The following is a 22,659-nucleotide window of genomic DNA, read 5'->3' as shown; positions in this document are numbered from 1 at the left end:
CTGTAGTTATTCTGAATTGGCTGCAAAAGCAGAACTAACAAGTTAAGCTCTAACCATAAGTCTACATCAGGCTGGTAAACCATACATCAAACACGGACAGTTAGTCAATACTGTAGTATGAAAAAACAACAAGCATTTTTAAGAAGAGCAATATATTCACAATAAGTTTGGTGGTATGGTTTACATTACACATCCCTGGTATCTGTGCATTCAGCCTTCTATTCAGGACGGTAGGGTGTGTGACAACTTTGCACACAGATATGAAATGAGACACCAGAAGAGGAGGGAATGGACATTCACAAGTTGTATAATATAAAATGAAGATTACAGCTGCAATGAATTGTTTGTTCTGGGGAGCTTCAAGTTCTCCTGAGCCTGACAGAGTTGCTGTTTTTGAGCAGCTTTCACAGGCTGCAGCAAAGCCACTAATCCTGAGCTGCAGAATCCCAGCCTAGGAGAGACAATACTTCTGGAAGAGAAACAATTAAAACAAAATCGCAAAAGCCACATCCTCACTGAGAATGTCATTGTTTAACTGTTTTTGGTGTACATGGTTGAGATGCGGCCACACTGGGGAGAACTCATATTTCAGTATTTTTTATGGGGAGAAAAAAAAAAAGGGTAGAGAATTGTTAACATCCCAAATTCTCAGAGAATCTTGAATTCTGACACAACAGAAGGTATAATGGTGTTACGTCCCTGTTTTTAAAAGCATGAATTATATCCATGTAATATAGTTAATTGCCTTTCAGGAGAAAATACTTGCAGAGTGAACTCCACTACATTTGAATTTGAACTGCTGGACTACCAGAGCTTTGTATTGATGTCTGTGTTGTTTGCTTACTTTGTACCTTTTGAAGGTTGGGAGGGCAAAAGAGGAATAGAAAAGGAATGGGCAAAAACAAAGAAAAAGAGAAGCATGAGCAGGGAGGGACACAGGACAGTAAGCACTGTAGCAATTAATTTTTTTGGAAGAAGAATGAGGGAGGCCGCAAGGACCACATTCTGATTGGTGACTTCTGGTTGCTCCAAGAGTTGATCCAGAATACCAAATCAGACTTTAAAATCAGGCTCTTCACCAACTGGGGCTCCAGGTAACACCACGAGGCTTATACAATAAGTGGGCCAGGTTCTCAGCTGACTGAAGTCAGCAAGGTTGTCAACAGAGCTCCCCTGATTTATGCTAGCTGGGATTCTTGCCAGCCCTTTTAACATGGAGATTTACTTTATACCGTTGATCTGTGGTGGTCATCAATTAAAGAAAAATTACATTTGTGAACAGTTACTATTAAGTGGCATATGAGCTACAAGATTTGTTTTACTTTCTCAGAAAAAAAAATAGAGAATACTGTAGACACTAGTCTCTTTGAAGAAATTATGGTGTATTATTGGAGACAAGAGTTCATTTAAATTCAGAGAATGTGAGGTTGCTGTACTTCTTCTTAAAGCAGGTCTCAAAAATGATATACTTTTAAATTATGTGAATGATTTCTGATCATTATGTCATGATTAGAGTAGTGTCAATGGAAATATCACTTTGCCCAGTGTTTGGCCATCCAGTGGGTTTGGAAAAAAATCAGAAAGTCCATGTTGTGGTCAAAAAAGAAAAATATTCTTGCGACCCACCTGCTGCTTCTCCAAATCAAAGAGAATAGTTCCTAACTTTTCCTAAGATATTATAGACACCACTCAGTTTATATACACATGTATGTATATATTTTTATAACCCAGAAGAATTACAGAATGCATCAAGAGGAAATCTTAGTCTTTGCATTTGGACTTCTCATGAGCATTACTTCCACTACACTGAATTACTCCAAGGTCCAATGAGACAATAATGTTTTTTTTCCCTTGTCTGTAAATGAAATAAATGGTGATCTTTGTGCTGCTATCTGCACAACCACCAACATATGCTCAGCCTTGTTATATAGGCTATCAAGCCAAACAACAGCTAGCTCCTTTCATCAGCAATTGAACAGCTTTTAGATTCATCTTGAAAGATTTGTAACCATTCCAATTTTCACATTGTTTTGGGTTTTTTTTGTTTTTTGTGCTTTAACTTATTCTATAAGTTCTGTGAACTTCCTTCATTATCTACATTTTGAAATAAAAAGTCAACAACAATAACAACAAACCCCTCGGTGAGTTTCTTGTCATCTACATTGTCCTCATTACCCACAGCGTCATTTATAAGTTGTTACTAATGTTTTCATTTAATTTTCTATTTTTCATTTACTGAAAGTGTGTTTTGAGCTAGTCTATCACCAGTACAACTACCATAGCTCTCAAGTCACCATTTCATAGAAGCTTTTCTTTTTTTGCTTGGCTAAAGAAGCTCAGAAATAAGGAAGTTCGCTGGCCAATATCAAGTTGAAGGTTGGCTATTCATTTAGGGTAATATTAAATCATGACAATGATCAAACATAAAGATCAAAGTTCAATTATAGACTATAAAGAAGTTCTAAAAGAGAAGATTTATATATTATTTTTCTAGCATATTAGTGCAGATTCTGTAAATTCTGAGAATATTTCAATCCCAAGGAAATGAGAACCCCTGACCTAGCATATAAATTTGAACACAGCTATTCTTGAAATAACATTGTTAAAATGGCAGGCATGGAACATGCCTCTTATCATTTCTAGCTTCATGCGTATGTAGATACACACAAGCTGAATGTGCATACAGGCCCCTTACGTGGTACACAAAAATACTGCATTACACATTGCCTCAAAAATGGTTCAGAATTCTTCCATACCAAATAAATTTCATGTGAGCATGAACTGTGAGGACTGACAATCTTCATTAGAGTACTCAATGGAGCATTAAAAGCCCCATGTACCAGTCCATTGCAACAAATGGAGCCAACGTGCTCTTCACATATGGGATTCTCATAGGCAAAAGAGTAGCATAACCAAACAACAAACATTTGCAGATTGCCCTTCTTTGATTATCATCCTCCTATTTCTTATTCTACCCATTGGCTAAACAGCCACTTTATTCACTACAGATATTTGCTACATCTTACACGAACAAAGTTTTGTTAAGAGTTAAATGACAATCACATAATTCCTAGATTTTCTGATAATAGTGTTGGCAGAACAAAGTACCCCAGGAGATCAAACTGCTATTTAATTTTGAAGCCTGTATTCCCAAATTTGGTTAATGTGGAGAAATGTGTCGAGTCTTCTGGCCAAGTGTGTACACATCAGTGACTAACAGCTCGCAGAACTGTGTTTAAGTGAACTTACCACCTTAAAATGTATTTACTCATGACTATAATTTACGTGTTAAATTTATTGGAGTTTTGGTTCCAACGTGACATACAATGTAAAAAATCAATATAGATTTGAGAGCTTTATAGTGCCCTTGGCAAATATGAATAGCACTTGATGAAAAGTGAAGGTTTTCACATCACCTACAGTGCCACTGCTTTAGAGTAATTAACACCACACGCTTCATAGATATTTATATCAATTCTTCGCTAGTACACAGAACAGCTCTTTGTCAGAAATTTGGTACAGAGATGTCCTGCAAGGCTTTAGACACACTTTTATTATGAGCCCCTATTTTAGGGGATTTGCAATTCTGACAGAAGCAATTCCCTACGGGATAAAAGTTAATATGAGTGTTCTCAGAGCTGGAGGGATTTTTTCTTGTAAAAATTGGTTAACAAGGTTTTCCCCTAAGAAACAAGCTAACAGTTTTGAGAGACATCTGCAGCCATTTCATTCACCTTTAGAAAAAATAAATAGATGTATGTTGTAATACAAAATTTGGCAATCTTTTAATTTTTCGTTTGCTGTTTGCATTTTGTGATTTAAAAATATTCTAATGTGAGTCTAAAAATTAACATTTTAAAGTAGTCTGTGTATAAACACTGCAACTGCATTTTCATAACATTTTAACAGATTAAGGGATAAACTCTGGTGAAGACAATGGAGGAACCTTATCAAATGTGCATTTCACATAGACTTACCGTAGACTGGAATTAAGCTGCGCTAACGAATCCTACCTCATTTGCATGGTCAAAAGCTAATCCTAATGAAACTGCATGGTATATAACTAACATGTTTTCTTTATGGTAACATTACTTCAGTTAAAAAAATGTGCCAAGTGCCGATTCTGAGTTACTGTGCCCCAAATCATGAATCTTGGCTCTCCGTAGGAGATTATCTCAGGTAGAACCAAGCTATGTTTATGAATCAAGAGCTTAACACAAGTGTAGCCAAAATAAAATGCATCTGGCTTTCCTAGAGAGATATATTAGAGGATGAATTTGAGTTATGCTAATGAATCTGGATTTGTTAGCAGGGATCACATCTGATCCCTATGTAACACCACAGGAGATTCATCAGCCACACTTTATTAAACTAAAAACAAAACAAAACAACAACAACAACAACAAAGACACCTTAAATCCAGAAATTAAAAAAATTTCTACACTATTTCTGTAATAACTGAAACAAGCTGATGGGATGCATTCAAATCCCACCCTCAACCCACACAGTATTTCAATGAGGCAATATTTGCTGATGTAGTGAAATCAGACAGTACAATTGTTAAAGGACAATTGAAAGTTGAGCACACTCACACGTTTGTATCTATGGCGTTTTTAAAGCATCTGTGGAAGTTAGAAGCAGAAGCCCACTACTACGGCACAGAATGGTTTTAAATACAGAAGACTTCCTTAGAGGAAGGAACACCTTGCTGAACATCTTTCCACGTATCTAATACACACAAAGCTAACTCATACAATCCCCTCTTACTCCTCAGACGATGGGCCCAGCTGGAGTTTGACTCTTGGTCTTTAGTTGGGGTCAGCCTCCTGGCTCAGGACAGATCTATTTCACACACGCTAGGCAACACCCCTTGCCATTTTTGACACACCACTGGAACATTCACACTCTGGAGACTGACAGGGGCTGCTGGCAAAATGCCTTTTGCTTGACAATTTGCATGTGCAGTTGTGGGTTTCACACATAATAATTTGGGAGCGCGTAAATTTTTAAAGCATTATTCCAGACAACATTCAAAAACATGGCTTGCCTTGATTATTAGTGGTCAGCATGCTACTGCCTTCAAGTTAACTACCAGCTTCTTAGGAGAACACTTTGTGGATAATCTTGCAAACGCTTTTTATCCAAGCAACACTTTTTTAAGGATATGTGAAAGTGATGTCTGACCAGCTTCGTAAGAAAGTGAAGCATGGAAAGGTCTCTGATTCAAAGCATGTATTATTCACTGGCACAAATTTTAAGTTGTTAAAAATGTATTTTGTTGGCAAGTTAGAAAAATAATGAGAAGAGAGCAGGAAGCATTCCAGCCTACCCTAGAAAACAAATTAGCCAGCACAGCATCTGAAGCTCCTTTTGCTTATTCTAAATAGCAAGCTATATCAGCATGCTTTTCTTAAAATAAATGGAGTCATGCAGCACACTGATTTGCATGGTGAGTGACTACGTTAGGTGAACAGGCTTCTACCAAAAGCAAAGGAAAGCATAAAAATTTAAGTATTCAAATAGCACAGATATACGCAACCATTTGCTGATATTTTTCATCACAGTTCAGCAGTGAACATTTTCTGATTAAAAAGAAAAAAAGAAAAACCCATTTGTCCAATGCACTTCAGTTGAGAGTGAAAAAGCAAATTTGTTGGTAAATTTTTACTTTTAACTCCAAAAATTATAAAAGAGAACACACCTTTAATTAGTCCTTTTTCTTGCAATGTTTTCAAGGATGGTCTTCGGGAGATAAACTTCTTTAATCTGCTTTTAACTCGGTTTCTGTCATTTGAGTCAGAAGCGCTGTAGTTCAGTCTGAAAACTGAAGGAAAACAAATGAAAAGGCTTCAGAGAAATTTTATTTATGAAGTATTAATAACAACAGTTTGCTCAAATATTCTTGGAAAGCAACGGCCATAACCACCCTAGTAAAGTCATGCGGTAGGTCAGCAGTGTGGCTGGTTGGACAGTACAGTGCTTCTGATTAATACTTTTCTGAATAAACACAAAGAGTTCACTCTGCTGTTAGTCACAGAGCTGTATTTTTTTTATTGCCTATAAGTATTTGGATGGCTACCAGTTTACTCATGAAGTGCTCAGGAATTCCGCAAGTTTCACACGGATGATTTTTCAACTAAAAGTCCAGACTCAAAGTGTGCTATGCACTATTAGCTCCATGCTGCTTGCAAAGAGAAAGGATGGATGGTTACACCACTAGCAAAGGACTGAGTTCTCTTGCCAAGATGGATTAAGCGTTATATATATATTTAATGCAGTTATAGAAAACATGGCTGTATGCCATGAAATGTGTGCAAGATGCATTAATTTATGGAAAGAAAAGTATTCCCGTCCTAATGATTATATTTTATTATATTTAGGCATTTACCAAACTGAGAAACATTTTGAGCTCAATTTATTCCTGCTCTGTGTCAAAAAGACATAGAACCCAGCTGCAGAAAATCCCCTGGAGGAAGTTTCAAAGGCATAAATTTAACTTCTTCTCTGCTGAGGTGCTTATAGGGCACCATCACAACTATGAAAATAGGCAGTATTAACAGCAAGAAGAAATTCTGCTTGTAGCTGGATGCTCCAGAAGGAGCGGAGAAGCCCTGGGAAGGTGTTTCTCCAAAGCTTTCCCTGGACAAGCAGATTTTTAAAAGTTTCTGACAAACCACCTGAGCCTCAGGACCCTTGTCTAAACCTTGCCATAGCCTCTCTTACCCTAGAGAGAAAGAAGTAGACAAACAATTATATAGATATACATAATATCCAGCAAAGCAGAGATTCTCCACAAGCTGATCTTACAGGAGTTGGTCCATTTTCACTTTCTGTAGAACTCCCAAGAAGCTCAGGTGAACCTCATGAGGCTTAGCAAATCCAAATGCAAGATCTTGCACCTGGGTTGAAGCAAACCCTCACTACCAAGATAAGCTGGGGTATGAAAGCATCGATAACAGCTCTGCCAAGAAAACATGGAGGAGTAGTGCTGGAATACAAGCAGGACGTGAGCTAGCAATGCACCCTTAGCCCAGAAAGCCAACCGTATCCTGGGCTACATCAAAAGAAGTGTGGCCAGCAGGGTGAGGGTGGTGATCCTGCCTCTCTACTCTGTGCTGGTGAGGCCTCACCTGGAATACTGTGTCCACGTGTGGAGTCCTCAGTACAGGAGAGACATAGACATGATGAAGCACATTGAGAGGAGGGCCACAAAAATGATTTAAGGGATAGAACACCTCTCCTATATGAGAGAGCTGGGGAGGTGCAGCCTGGAGAAGAGAAGGCTGTGAGGTGACATGACAGTGACCGTCAGTGTCTTAAAAGGGAGTGGCAGGAAAGAAGGGGACAGACTTCAGCAGGGTCCATGGTGATGGAAGAAGAGGGAATGGCTTAAAGCTTAAAGAGGGTAGATTTAGGTTGGATATAAGGAAAAAGTCTTTTAAGTGAGGGAGGCAAGACACTGAAACAGGTTGCATAGCAATGTGGTTGATGCTCCACCCCTGAAGACTCTTGAGGCAAGGCTGGATCAGGACCTGGGCAACCTAATCTAGCTGTGCATGTCCCTATTCATTGCAGGGGAAATGGATTAGGTGACCTATAAAGGTCCCTTCCAACTCTAAGGGGACTATGTTTCTAAGTACCCCTGCCCAGAGGGGGATCTCCTCTACAACGCAGTGATCTTCGCATGGAGGATTCATGGAAGAGAAAGCAAATTATAATCAAAATTATTGGGCTGCATTATAGTAAAAAGTTTTGCATATGATATAAACAAAACCAGAGCGTTTAAAGGTGCACAAGTCTGAAACAATGGCAAGCTAAAATAACTGGTTAAGCGATGATAATAACCCTGGAATATTGTGGTTTACATTACAAATCTGATTTTAACAGCCAAACTTATAAAATGGTTTACGCTTTGCTGTTGTCAAGGGAGAAAAACTTGCCAAATTGTTCATTTTAAGTAAATAGAACATAGCCAATTAAGGAAAGCAATATTTAAACACATGCCTATGATGATCAGAGCATAGTTTGCTTCTGATTTCACTACTGATTTTAACAGAAGAGTGCTCCATTTTCCCACAGCACTAAAATGACCCCACACATACTTCCACAAACTAGTAATCGCACAGGACAAATAAAAGAATACTTTACTGGAAAATACACAGCTTGGTACAATAATCCATCACTTACGAAAAATAGAATTCACATTTTTTAATGGAGCATTCTTGGAGCAATGTATCACAGAATATAAAGATTAGCATTCAATTGATGGCTGGTGCTTTTTTAACATTATAGTTGAGGACGTTTTGTTCAAAATTGAGCAATCCTTGGCAGGAACAAACTAAAATTCCAAGTCACTTGGCCATGCTATAAAAAGAACAACAAATGGATGTTTCTAATTCTGCATCTTAATGGTACTTTGAAACAGTGAATTGTACTTAGTTCTGGGACTCTCTTGTTGCTTGGGGTCATTCTGTCCACAGCAATTCATACGTAGATTTGGTTTTTCCTGACTTACAGTGCGAAGCTTACCAATTGCAAATGATGCAGGACTGAAAATAGCTCCGGAGTGACTTCAGATGCCTGCCACATTTCCCATCCTACAGGACTCTGAAAAGCTTTATGCCCACTTCAAGTACATTCTTAGCTCTAAATGTACACAAAATTTATTAAGATATTTTAACTGAATTGAATTTGGTAATTCTGCAAACAGCAAGATTGGGTAAGGTAGGATTTGATAACAGAGTAAAGATCCCTCTGCTTAGAAAGATGCATTAAAACAACTAGGATTTTCATACCTTAAACAGCAATTATGGTGTTAAAACTACATCTAGAGGTAGGAATAATTATTGTCATGGATGTTCTGTATTTTATAGGTTGGGTGATATAGCAAATAGCTAAAAACAGAAGCAAAGCCAATTTTGATGAATTTCTCATTTTATTCTACTAAGCATGACTCACCAGAGGGAAACTCCAACTCTCCCAGAAATTCAAGGGTTTAGATAGCATGTTCCAAAACCAAGCTTAGCCAAAAATATTCTTGTTAGGATCTCATTTAGAAATAACCCTTCTCTTGCCAAACCATTCTTCTCACAATATCATTAAAATGACTTCGCTATTCTATTTGGAAATACAAAGGGGGCCAAATGAAACTTCCAAGAGAGAAGAAAAAGATCAGTTAGAAAACTGAAAAGCCACAATAGATATATATACATCGTTTGTAGTGCCTTCCTTTTACAGTTTCATGTTGTGGATTTGGGCAGAAGACTCCTTCATGAAGGAAAGCTGATCAGCTTCAGACGGTGTAAAAAAGTGAAAAGCATTTCAGCACGGTTTTTAAAGAAAAACCGTGGACACTTAGGGCTCTAAGTGTAGAAGAATAGGAAATAAAACTGATATTTGTTCTCAAATCCCAGACATAAATTGCACAGGTGTACCGTTTGATTCTTTGCATTAAATCAACTGATATCCTCCATTTCTGAAGCTACTCACATTGACAGAGCCACACAAGTGCCTCGAAAACAACACAGAACAGAACCCCTACCTTTTTATTAGCTATTTATTCATTCCAGGTTATTATTATTACTATTATTACAGGTATTAAAAGACAAGTGAAAAAAAGAAAGCAAGTTCCTTTCCTCAAGCAATTTATAATCTGCTCTAGAATTAAGGTATATTAAATCATAACAGCTTATCACATTAGAGAAGTGTAATACAGAACTGGTACAGAAAGTAAATAGTATAAGCAGAACATTAGGCATAAAAAAAGAACTTATTTGTGGCTCTTGATGTTAAATAGCATTGTATGACCACTGACTGAATTAGAAAGGATAACTAGAGGCTAAATTCTCTGCAAAAGAATATTAAATCAAGATAAAAACTGACCTGTCTTTCAGGGGCGTATATAAATCCTCTGAATACTTATTCAACTCCAAAAATCTAGCCTTAATATCCCTAATAATATATATAGCTTTTACAGAAGAAGACAGGCGGAAGAAAAGAATTAATGCATTGCTCATAAATCACATCATTTTGCAAAAGCAGCACTATCAGAGTCAACAGAAATTTTGAGATTTACAGATGAAGGACTGTGTGTCATATTCGAATGCACTAAATGTCTATATGATGCAATGATCATAAACATACCATCATCTCAGTAGTCTGAAGTAATAGCTAACGTATTTGTAAGGTGGAGTTGTGAAAGCCTTTCTTTTGAATTTTGGCGTGGCACAACTAAAAGGTTCAGAGAAGGCTCTAGACCTTTATGGGGAAGCTTTTTTTTTTTTTAGTGTTCTTTAAATGATTACCTCTGTGAATTTTCTAGATAAGTTGTCTCAGGAGCACAAGAGATATACCTAGACCACCCTGTACTTAGATAATATATGCCTAGCAGACTTTCTCCTGGCTGAGACCTTCTAGGCTGATCCTGAATAATTCGGAATATAAAATGTTTCAGTATCTCCTAAGCAGCTCCATATCTTACTGGCAAGATTTTCTAATGACATGTAACGTTCTCTCACACTCCTTCCAATGACTTTTCTTTCACTTTTAATTTACAAAACATTTATACTAAACCGCAAGGGTTTACCTATGATTAATTCCTGCCAGGTACAGTATATCCGAACACTTTTAATGTGTTGAAAGCATTGGTTTTTGAAGAACTATCCATTAATGACTTTCTGAACTGTGACAATGGATATTGACAGTACTTGTCAGACTAAAGCACTATTGATTGTCTCACATCATGTGTATAGAAAAACCAATTTCTTTCAAGTACCTCTTCCTAACTGAAATACATTATTATGATGTCTATCTGTTTATTTGAACATCCAAAATTATTGTGTGTAATTCATTTGGATGGAAAGGATTGAAGAGTTGCAGTCGGAGTGGATAAGACATGACGACGTTCAAATAGTTTCACATTAGTACCTTCTCTTCCATTAGTCTTGTTCTGCAGGTGAAAACAAGACTAGTCAGGACTGTGTACAATTAATTTTAATACTCTTGATGACTTCAAAATCTCAGGACAATCTTAGAAATGGAGATGACTTTCAGTCAACACCCACAGTTAGGATTTAATAACTACTTTCCCAAGTAATAGCAAAAGGGACAAGCTTGACCAATTGAAATCATAATACCCTGATCGAAAGCTACATACAACTACCTTCCATGTGTAAAAAGATCCTCACGTGAACTGGCTTATCTGTGAGCTCACCTCTTGAATTACTAATTTTTCTAAATTCTTTACACAGTCCTGTGCAGTCTTCATCAACATCTTGTAGGACTGAATCGAAGGCAAGATGGTAGAATCAAAGGAAGAGCTAGGTCTCTGCATAATGAAAGGCTCATAGCATTAATATCACATACGTGCAAAAGTAATAATCGAAATGAGTTAATTATTTAATTTCAAGGAAATCAAATGCTTAATTGCCGAAAGTGCCTCATCCTTCTCAAGAATTATATCAGTAACCTGCAGAGGTGTATGATTATGCCTACATTCCAGAAGACACTGTAATTTTAGAATATATAATGACTCAGGTCATTATTTAACTTTTATTTGATTTCACTAGGAATTCAACATTTTATCCTATTGTCTTAGCCTGCAGCAGGGGCGAAACTACTGTGAGTCCTTTTGGGGAGGAGCAGTATGCATTATGGCCTGTATAAATGACAACTTTTTCAACCAGCACCAAAGTTTTGGGAGTGACAAAATTAAATCACTGCTTCCTGCGATCCTCCAAGCTAGAGTCAATAAAGCCTGTTCACTGAGGATAAAGAATTCACCTACTTTACTGAGCTAAAGACTTTTGTCAGTCATCTTCTTTTTTATCCCTTCGGGAAGTTCCCAGGCAGGTCTCACGAGTTCTCCCCACACTATAATTACTATATCCTTTTTGCAAAAGAGCAAAATGAGAGATGAAGATATGGTCTGCTTAGAGGCATTACACAAATGATCGGTGGGGAAAATACAGAAATCAGGCATTACCCCTAATCCCTATGTTTATGATAAGCTTTAAAATTACAGGTTTTGTGACTGCAGAGGGTAGACTCAAGAACTGTGGCATCAGATGACAGACTGGCTATCGTTGGCTGGGAGATGCTAGGAAGATTTTGTTTTCATGGGCACCAAAGGACATGGAGTCATTCAACTTTATGGTCTTAAAACACAGCATTTGCTACAGCAACTATATCTGCATTTGCAAATGTTTATGAAGCACACTCAGAAATAAACAATAGGAAAAAGAAAACAGTGATTATATAGTGCAAATAATTTTGTTGTAATATGACAACCTAACAACTTAAGTGCTCAGTATTGTCATTACACTTTGTGAAATTTGTGTGCATTAGCAGTAAAGATTCAATAAAATGACTGTATAACTCATATTTTGCATCATGCTCTGATGCATATAAACTTTTCTAAAATTTGGTCTCTTGCTATAAATGGAAATAAATGAATAGTGTGTATAAAAATATCATTGCACATTTACACTGTGAAGCAAAATGGCACTCCTTATGCAGATTTTCTTAATGGCATTTGTAGCATAAATATTTAGAAAAGTATGCCCTGGATTAATAAAAGAAGATCGTATCAGACTAAACTGATATCATTCTTTAATAAAATAACTGTGAGAATTTTGTTTGTTTGTATCCTTGTTGTGTTTTTTGATCATTTGTTTTCATAAAAGAGAAATGCAATAAACAAAATCTATCTGGACTTCAGTTGTGTATGTAATATGATGCCAAATGGGAAATTATCAGTTACACTGGAGAAGATTGAGAGAACTACAACACTACCAGCGAAATGACTCAGAAAGGTTCAAGTTACTTGTGCAAGTACCTAAATATTCTTGGAATTGATCTACGTGTTTTGATTTAAAATTTCAATACGAAAAGTAGGAGCATTCAAGAATATTTGTGGGTGAGTCACAACTGGGAAGCATCATCAGCTGAGGCATGAATTGGGACGTCAGACAAAATCTTACTGACTTCAATACAGCAAGCTAACAAAGTGGATATGGTCTAAGAGTATCCAATGAGCTGTCAAAGAGGTATACAAAATATTTCTGTTATCAGCTGGAAACCTGGCTATTAGAAACATGAAAATAAGACATCTGGGTAGATTAATTATAAGTTCATCAATCAATTTGTGAAAAGTGGCCATAAATGGAATCATAGAATCACGAAGGTTGAAAAAGCTTTCCCAGATTAAGTCCAACCTCAACTCACCCACTATGCCCACAGTGACTTATCTCCATGGTACTTTAACACTGCCAGGAACAGTGATGCCTTCTCTTCCCTGGGCAGCCTGTGTCAATACCTCACCACTGTTTTAGAAAATATTTCTTTCCAAACATTCAATCTTTTTTTCCTAATACTCAACCAGCAAGAGAAATGAAAGAACAAACTCTCTGCTTGAGGTCCTGGTGAATTTCCACCTTGGATGCTGTCATGCATGAAATAGGTATTCTAGTCATACAAAGCATAGGCAATGCTGAAAGACTTGCCAGGGGAACAAGCTGCTTAGCTTCTGAAAGAGGATGATGTTGGCTAGAAAATGGCTGCGAAGGGCTGTGATTGTTCTCTATGAATTTCTTAGTGGGGGTAGAAAAGGAGCAGGAGAGAAAAACAGGACACCAGGGAGGGAGAAGAGCTGTTTAAACTGAAGAACAATGTTGGCACAAGAATAAATGAGTATAAACAGGCCCTAATATGAAGTTCTAAAACAGCCTTTCAAAGAAGTCATGGTGGTAAATAAAACTAAAAGAATTTAAGATGAAACTTAATAAATTTATGAAAGGGAGACAGAGCATGGTACCTTGTGACAGGAGGAGCTGGACTAGATCACCCAGGACACAACAATTCTTTCTTTATACAATATTTTTTGTATTGTCACACTATTAGAAATGCAATTAACCACACTTACTTGAATATAAAAACCACAATGCCAGAAATCAATGAGTTTGCTTTATTCATACAGTATGACCAGTTTATGTTCATCTAATGTAAAACATGTGGGACTTGGATGGAAGCTGCTGCAGCACGCAGTCAGGCTGCGCAGGCTCTAGGAAGAGAGAGTGTAGTGTGCTTGGGAAGGGAAAACTGCTCTCGCTGAGCCTGTGCCAGGGATTAGGACTCCTGACACAGCCAATTTGCAAGAAGTGGCTGCAGTCCTATATTGTTATGCAGTCCCTGTGCATAACAGAGTCTAGTTTCATAGGACTGCAGACTGCTATGGCCACACCTATTCTAGAGCATCCTTGCGTAACCAGTTTCAGTATCACTTCAGGTAAGGGGTCATCTTATTACAGATGGTTACAATTACAAGAGCCAGGAGAGTGACTGAGTGGTTTTTTGCAGTCCCATTTATAGAGAAATGTAAAATTTCCCAGGAAAATACCCAATGACCCAGATGATCTAACGTAAAGGACTTGAATAGCAGCCCTGCACTTCACTACCTGGGTGGCTCAGTGCTACTTATTTCCAGTGTTTTCAGCCATAGAAACTCATCCAACTCTTTTATAAAATGCAATAGTTTCAGAGAAAAATATAATGGTAGTATTTGATTTAATGACTTTTGAAGTTGACATATATAATATAAAAATATTATTTAAGCAGACTTCCCGAAAGAAAACAAGTATGCGATTAAAGGTTGAGGAAAACAGAGCAAGGAACTGAAGATTATTTCCAGATCAAGTTTAAAAGTAATTTACAACAAGCAAAATATTCAGGTGTTTATTTTGTTTTGTTTTTAGAAGACAAAGTTTTGTTTGTTTGCTTATATTGAGGAATATTTGTCAGTAACTTTCAAGTCTTTATGTTTACCTCCCAACCGAGTTAGTCTGAAGAAACCTTTTTCAACCTTTTCCATGTAATGTGAATAGTCATCATTAACATTAAACTGCTCAGTCAAAAGGACAAGTAAGTTATAGGGTCCCTTTCTCTGCAAGGAGAGAGCATTATATTGAAAGATAACCCTTCTGAGTTGTTGGGTACTGCCAGTCATATTTGCCCTTTTAGCTTCAAAACCTATGTATCATTCTACCTTATGCTTTGGAAAATAAAAATTACCTGGAGAGAACAAGGAAAATTTGCATTACTGTATTTATATCACTCTTGTTAAGAATCATGCAGATTATTCATATTTTTAAATTTAGAAACACACCCAGATACTTAGCTGTATATTGTTTTCAGATCTGATCTTAGGGATCTCTCCAGAAAGAATACCATAATAAAGTATTTCCTCTTTGTACAGACTCTCAATAATACTTCATACTTCTACATTCTCAGAAATACCATATTTTAAAATTTAATTATATTCCCATTACCCACAGCCTCCAATTACATTCATAACTTACTATTTTTGGCCCATTATGAACTTCTACTGCTTCTCAAGCAATAAAGGCTAGATTTAATTTATAGTGTGTAGATTATGACAACCAACATGTTAAAATTGTTATTTTAAACGAGAAGTGGTAGCAACCCTCTTTTGCTCTTTCAAATCATAAGTTCTAGTATATTTTTTTCTTCCAATATAGCAAATATAGAATGTGTCATTGACTGTAGAAGAAAATTTTATGAGGGAAAAAACCACAAACATTATATTTAAGGAAACAAAAGAATATCTAGTCAAGGATTCAAAATCCATTTGCCCTACTCTGTTTATATATCCACTCTATCAAGTTATCGCTATCTCAATGAAATCATCAGAGGAAGTATAACAGAAAAAAAAGATCACGCATGAGCTCATTTTTTGTTTTCAAACAGAGCAATCCAATGAATTTAAGAATCCTGTTTATGTCTTACCTTAATAGTAATTTCTAGTAGAAATTCCCAACACTTAACATGAACATAAATGTAGAACTTGGAAAAAGCAAATTTAACATCATTTTATGTTTCCGGATAAATTATTTCTGTATGTTAAAAGACAATTAATTTTCAAATTTTTTTGGCTTACATCGTAGTGTCAGAGTTACACAGGAAGGACATCCATTAGAGGTTCTTAAGGATATGCATAAAATGAACATAAGAACAGAAAGTAAATCCAATGCAGAGGATTATAGCTTCTGTGTGAGCCTGTCATATAGAGTCTATGGGGGTATTCTTGTTTGTTTGTATTTCCCATGGACTATCTGAAATTTATAACAAAGATCAGGTCATATAACGCTACAGTTCTATTTTGTCACAGTTTATGGAAAATGCATATTGCCCTCTCTCTTCCTTATACCACTGAGCACTGCTTTGGCCAAGGTGTACAGTGGTCCTGGGACAATCCTTGCTTTCTACACCTACATTTCTACTGGGACCCCAGAAATGAGCATCTTCTCCGCTGCTAGTGCAAGAGTTTTGCTGTAGCAGGCAGTTGGGGTCTCTAGTCTGCTTTCCCCTTTCATAGGTGCTTAGAGGAGAACAGACCTTCGGAGACACTGAAGGGCATCCAGTGACATTTTTTCAGTAGTTCATCCAGTCTTTGGAACAGCTGCACTGGAACATTTGTCTGGACAGGCAAATGATTGCTATATATCACAATCTTTCCCTGAAATAAAATCAGGCCAGTCATCATAACGCTGAGACACTTCAATCAGCTGCATATGGGGTTTTCATGGGTGCACTGACCCTTGCTTTGACTAGCCATAGTTAAAACTTGGATAAAAGAGATACACCAAAAGACTGTTTTAGTTTTAAAATTAATGTTCCATCTGACAAACTGCACAGGGACTTAACCTACTTTAGAACATATTTAATAGCATAATTTAGTATCTAAAAAGAAAAGCAAAATAACTAATGATGGATAAATTTAGAGGTCGAATCTAGTTCAGATAAACATTCAAGAGTTCAGATGTTTAACCAAACCTTATCTTGTCCATGAAAAGCCTCAGCCTGAGAGCTCTATCAAATATAAGCAAAGCATGGAAGATTGTGGAAACTTTTCCTTACAGAAGGAAAACTCTATTATCAGGAACCAGCACCTTATAGCAACACTCACATGTTAAGCATTTAAGCATCAAAGCAAAAGCAAAACATTTTCAGAAAACTGCTTCGTGGAAAAAGCAATATTTGGATGCAATCCAATACAGAGAAAAGAAAATAATATTAAAGGAAGAGATAATTCAAATGCAATTAGACTATCAACCAATAAAACTTAATCTGTGTTTGATAGATGAAACCTTCCAAGCTTAGAATGAATAAGGAAACCAGAGATCAGAGGACTCTGCCTTTTGAAGTCTTGTTGTCCAGATCCTGGGGACCATTATCTAACTGAGTACTTTAAAGACATAATGAATATTCTGTCACAAAATAAGAAAGCTTTATTACTGTAATGACCTGTAATTTGAGCAGAAAAGATGAATTCTAAGTAAATAACTATTTCCAAAAGGTAAATTCTACTAACTTAGTTTCTGGACTAATACTTACTTTTAAAGAACATTTTCACTTGTTAAACACTAGTAATGGTAAGTGTCACTCTCAGAGACTCTCTCCATCTTCATTTCACCAGTCTTCAGATGGATTTTTAAGAAGCCTATCAGCTGAGATGAGGCTGGTGGCCCTATTGCTCATGCACACACCATATCTACTACAGTACCCCAGAGGAAAGTAAAATTCAGACAAATGTTACAGGAAGCCAATGGTAGTTAAGCATCCTTTCAATTTTCTTTCCCTTTCTTCATGTTACCACCTTGACTCCTCTTCGCTTAATCCTGTCCTTCACCTTTTTCTTCTGTCTCTCTCTCCCTAGCCTCTTCAGCAATTTAATTCAACTAAGTGACAAATTCACTTGTTTCATCACTGAAACTCAAATTCAAGTAAACAGAATTTTTTTTTGAGCAAAACCTAAATTCTCAGTTCAGAATTAACTAATGTCTATCTTTCACTGAGAGTAAAGTAACAAAAAGAAATGAAGCACCTTATTCTTTGTAATTTTACCCTATCTTCAGTACTACCCTCAACCCATCATAACCAATGGTCTTCACGTACTACTTCAAAACAATAACATTACTACAGTATTTTCATTATTTCTCCATTAACTGTTAGTGTTTTCTCCTGATTTTCATTTGGATACTCTTGAGCTAAAATACCTTCATGTGAAGAAATGAAGGAAGGAGCATTATTGTACTCAATCACATATCAGTAATTTTATACATACAAGAAAGATAAATAAACATATATTTTCACAGCAAAAATTATCCCCCCCAAAACCTTGTTTTTGAAGGAACAAAACTTCATTAGTTCTTGGGTAACATCACAATGAGAAAGATAGGTTTTTTATTTAAATGAACATATCCATATCCCAGATAGAAGACTGCCAAAGAGTGATTGTGAGATCTGCTTCATCCTTAATCACCTTTCAGGCCCTTCCACCTAGTTTTTCCCAAGACACGCCCTACAAGTCACACCGCTCCTCCACTCTGAATGAAAAATTTCACTGTACGTACCCACCAAGCTAACTTAACTTCCTCTGATTTATATTTTTCTATCGACAAATCAAGAGAGTGAATTCTATTTCACACGGCTGCTGGATGACCTTGCCTTGGACATCCATATCCAAGAAGTAAGAACTGATACTGGGACAGATTCAGAAAAGGAATCTGGACGTCAAGAAAAGGAACATCATTCTGTAATAGGAAAAACGACCACAAAACTCAGCTGGGTTCATCTAGCAAAACAAGCAGAAGGAATACAATGGCTGTCTTTAAAACTGCTTGAGATGGTAAACCTGAGATGGAAAAGAAATGCTGAAAATAAAGAGCTAGATAAATTCTCACAAGAGAATGCATTCCTACCACAAGTCCATTAAAGCTGAAATTCAGAAGAATATTTCCAAGCTTGAAAACATTGAAGTTTTGGAAAATTCTTCCAGCATGAGCAGAGGGGCAAATGCATTACTACTGAATTTCATTAATTATGAAAGGAATTGAATGAAGTAGTTGTTTTCAAGAACTGGGGAATTGATTCAATGCTACTAAAAGTCTGTCTGAGGCAGATAATGCCATGTTACACTTTTCAATAATAGTAACGCAAGTGAATTCCTCCTGGGTGAATCCTGGGCACACTTAAGACAATGGCCAATGGAATTAATTAAATGGAGCCAAATATCCTTAGTGGTGAGGGGAGGTGCTCATCTGTCATAGTGTTCTCTTCAGCATCAATATTTAAAGCCAGCTAGTTGGAACCTTTTACTTAATTGAGAAACAATGCAGCATTTAACCCCTCAGTAGCATTCCATCCACAGCCTTTCAGAAAAACAATTGCAGCAGATACGTGTTATGGGATCAGCATACTCTGCTGCAAACGTGCACATGCCCACAACTTCTTACTAACTGCCCTTATGCACTCACAAAAGAATATGCCCATAATTAGGAAGCTCTCTCATACCTTATGTAAGGCTATGCAACCCATCTACTAATGTAGGAAATGGGCTATTTTATCATACAGGCTCTATTACCTATGGAAGAGTCTCTGGTTACAAAGCAGTTCAGGTTATAAAGGAACTCACTTTTTAAAGAGAGCAGGTGTAGAAAATTATTTCACAACAGTAGAAGATTTTAAGTTCTCCAACTACACATGTTTTTATGAGAGTTTGTCCTCAAACTGTTTATCTGGCACATCAGCAGGCAGCTGGTGGAGCAAATAGGAGTTCCTATCAAGCACGTTCATTTTTAAAACATTAATACACCTAATCTAGGAAAGATTAAAGTGCTTCTATCCATTAAACCATTAAACTCATCTTTAAATGTTTGGGATTAGAGGTCATAATTTAAATGAAATACATCCTCCAACCTGTAAGGTACAAATGCTGGAATGATTTCTCCATTGGGAAAAAGGTGAGTCTGGGCAGTAAGTAATCCTATTTAGAGCCTGATTTATGGTGTCTCTAATTGAGCTTAATTCAAACTTTTATAACCTAAAAACCTCATTATTTCTGTCATATTCCCCCCAAACTACCAGGAGGATTGCATCTGGATTAGTTATAAATAGCAGTGAAACCTCAGAATACAGCGTAGTCTGAGAATCAGTTTTCTGGTTTCAAGCTTGCAGTCAGGGTAGTCATTTCAATAATTACAATGAGAAGTATCAGAATTACTTTCACAAGAATGACACAAAACTGTACTCTCTCCCTTCCCAAAGTGCAAAAGCTCAGCCAGTCCCTGCATATCAAAGGAATTGATCTAGGTAGCAGAACGTGGAAGGGGCTCAACTCCTGGTACCTGAAATGCTGATGTGCTGATCATGATTTCTTTGTGATTGCTATTTCTTTTGTGATTTCCAAAATACAGCTTTTTTAAACACTGAGTCAGTACATGTAGCTGACTACGAATGATCACAAGTAACCATTACTATCCGGGCTCTACTTGCTCCTGCATCAAATTTGTCTTGTGTGCACTCAGAAGAGTCTGTTTTGATAAGAAAATATGTACGGTGTCTATATAATATTGGAACAAAGAAGAAATATGAATTTGCAACTCTTTTTGTTTGTTTGTTTGTTTAAACTTAAGTCCTCCAGCAGTGTTTTGAACAAACCTAAAGAGATTTTAAGACAGCCATTTTGTATTATAACATTCCCACGGGTCATATGCATGATTGTCTTTACTAAAGCTCCTTTCAGTCCCTGTTGAATAAATATGCATTTTATTTCACTAATCTTGAAACAGCAGGAATAAAGTTTACCCAGGTCTTTTATACCTCAGAGAACAAAACAAATACTACAAATCTTTAGAGAGAAAGGATATACTAAAGGGCTTGAGGTGAATGTTTCAAAGCAAATACTCTTTAAATGATGTGCAAATTATTTCAGCACTTGAACATGATTTATGAAAGGGGATTAGCCCACTGAAACAAGAACCCGGTTTAAACTGTTGGGTTTCAAAGTCAAAGATGAGAAGTGTTTGCTGGAAAAGGCAGAAGAAACCAGATAGTAATCTACAGTGAGAATTTCTGACAGATTCTCTTCAACTAACTCAATCTTCCATTAGCTATCACTGTCATTCATACTTAACTGTGCCGGACAGTATAAGATACCTTCTTTTATGATACAATTCTCCATAAAAATGAAGTATGCAATAGTGATAATTAAGTAATAATGAGGTAATTAATAACTCAGTGTCTAGTTCTCTATTTACTAGCAGGCCCCATAAATGAGCGCAAGGAATATGAAACAATTAACAATTATCCAAGCTCAAAGAGATAACTTTTACAGAGTTGCGTGTCAGCGAGCAGACCAATGAGTCACAGGTCACACCTATAACAATACATTATATTCTGCTGTAATATTCCCACATACTCTTCACATAATGGGTAAGAGCTACTCTTAAGTACTATAAAAATGATCGCTTTTATGTAATTGTAAAGATTAATAAGTGAGCTAACTTCTCATGGTTCTATAATGACCCTGCTGTTCTAGTAGGTAAAGGAAAATTTAATGATCTTGCTCAGATATGATTAATATCTAACTTTTTCCTGACTAAAAATCTGGACTTGGTTCAATAAAAATGAATTAAGTGAGCACGTAACGATTTCCCTGCCAAATGCTTATATGGAACTTGGTTATGCCCAATTTAAAAATACGCTTTTTCAACCCAAATAGTAATCTCTGGAAGGATTTTGGAAAGTAGAGCAGAAATAAAACCAAGAAATAAAGAAACAAGAAATAGTAATAGATGGAAAAAGGATATACAAATTCAGGAAAAGTTCATATTTATATGAAAACTAGTCAAAATCAATTGTAATTTTGGCTGTGAATTAATCTCCTATTATCAGCAATAGTGACACAGTTTGTTTCCGAATTTGGCATGCTTTGTTTCCAAAATGCAAACACCATTGTATCTTTGTTGCTGAATCAGTATTTTCCTAAGCTTTAAGAAAACCTTATGCCTATAGTAAATGCTGCAGAATAACCTGAGACTAAAAATCAGTGAAAAAATAACTTTGGTTCTTCTAGTGCTTATAAACATTCCCACACGTCCTAAACCAGTGTGCTGCATTATTTTTCTGTGGTCTTTCTGTGGCTGAGTACCTGAAGATGACTTCAGTCCTGTTGATGCAATAAAAATAAATGCCAAACATACCAGTTGAAGAGTGACAAAATTAACATTGCAGTAGAAGCTGCATATTTGCATACAGTTTGAAGTTTACATTCTCTTATAATTGTTATTGGTAATGCAGCACTAAAATACATTGCTCTTTTATACTTGTTGGGTTTATTATAATATTAAAACAGACCATACATAATGCTACCGTTGTAAATTAATAAGACTTCCTAAATAGCATCAGTTTGGCTTTGAACTCTGGTATCTAGCTAGAATGGTCTGGGAAGGGGAAAGAAGCACCACGCTGAGATAGAAAGGGTTAAAACTTTGGAGACTTCTCTAGTTGAGTCCCCCAAAACAAAAAACAAACAAACAAACAAACAAAAAACCACGGGGTTTCTGTTGTTTGGCTTTTTGAGTTGTCTGTTTTACTGTGTTGTGGGCTTTTTGCTGTTATTTCCCCCCCTCACATTGTACAGTCTTAATTGCCTAACAATCTGCTTTCAGAGTTGATTCTGGATACATTAGCTGTTACTTGAGAATATTTACATGCTACACTTCAGTTTCAAAATTCAGCTTTCTGAAGCAAAAGAAAGTAAATGAAATAAGTAAAGGCACTTTTAAGGAACACACAGCCCTT

At 36.5% G+C, this 22,659-nt stretch overlaps 1 protein-coding gene across 1 annotated transcript in view; it reads right to left on the bottom strand.

Annotated features, from left to right (window-relative positions):
• ARHGAP15 (Rho GTPase activating protein 15) overlaps positions 1–22,659 on the bottom strand; it is a 314,922-nt gene that overhangs the window by 126,141 nt on the left and 166,122 nt on the right. Inside the window, exon 9 of the mRNA XM_065751003.1 lies at positions 5,702–5,824. Coding sequence (XP_065607075.1) covers positions 5,702–5,824 — 123 coding nt within the window. The remainder of the gene's footprint in view (positions 1–5,701; positions 5,825–22,659) is intronic.

This window comes from Cyrtonyx montezumae, unplaced genomic scaffold, assembly GCF_038088225.1.
Source record: "Cyrtonyx montezumae isolate F1298 unplaced genomic scaffold, pur_monq_1.0 scaffold_7, whole genome shotgun sequence".
NCBI classification, from domain to species: domain Eukaryota; kingdom Metazoa; phylum Chordata; class Aves; order Galliformes; family Odontophoridae; genus Cyrtonyx; species Cyrtonyx montezumae.
The sequence above is the reverse complement of the archived record's forward strand: the minus strand, read 5'-3'. Positions and strand labels throughout refer to the sequence as shown.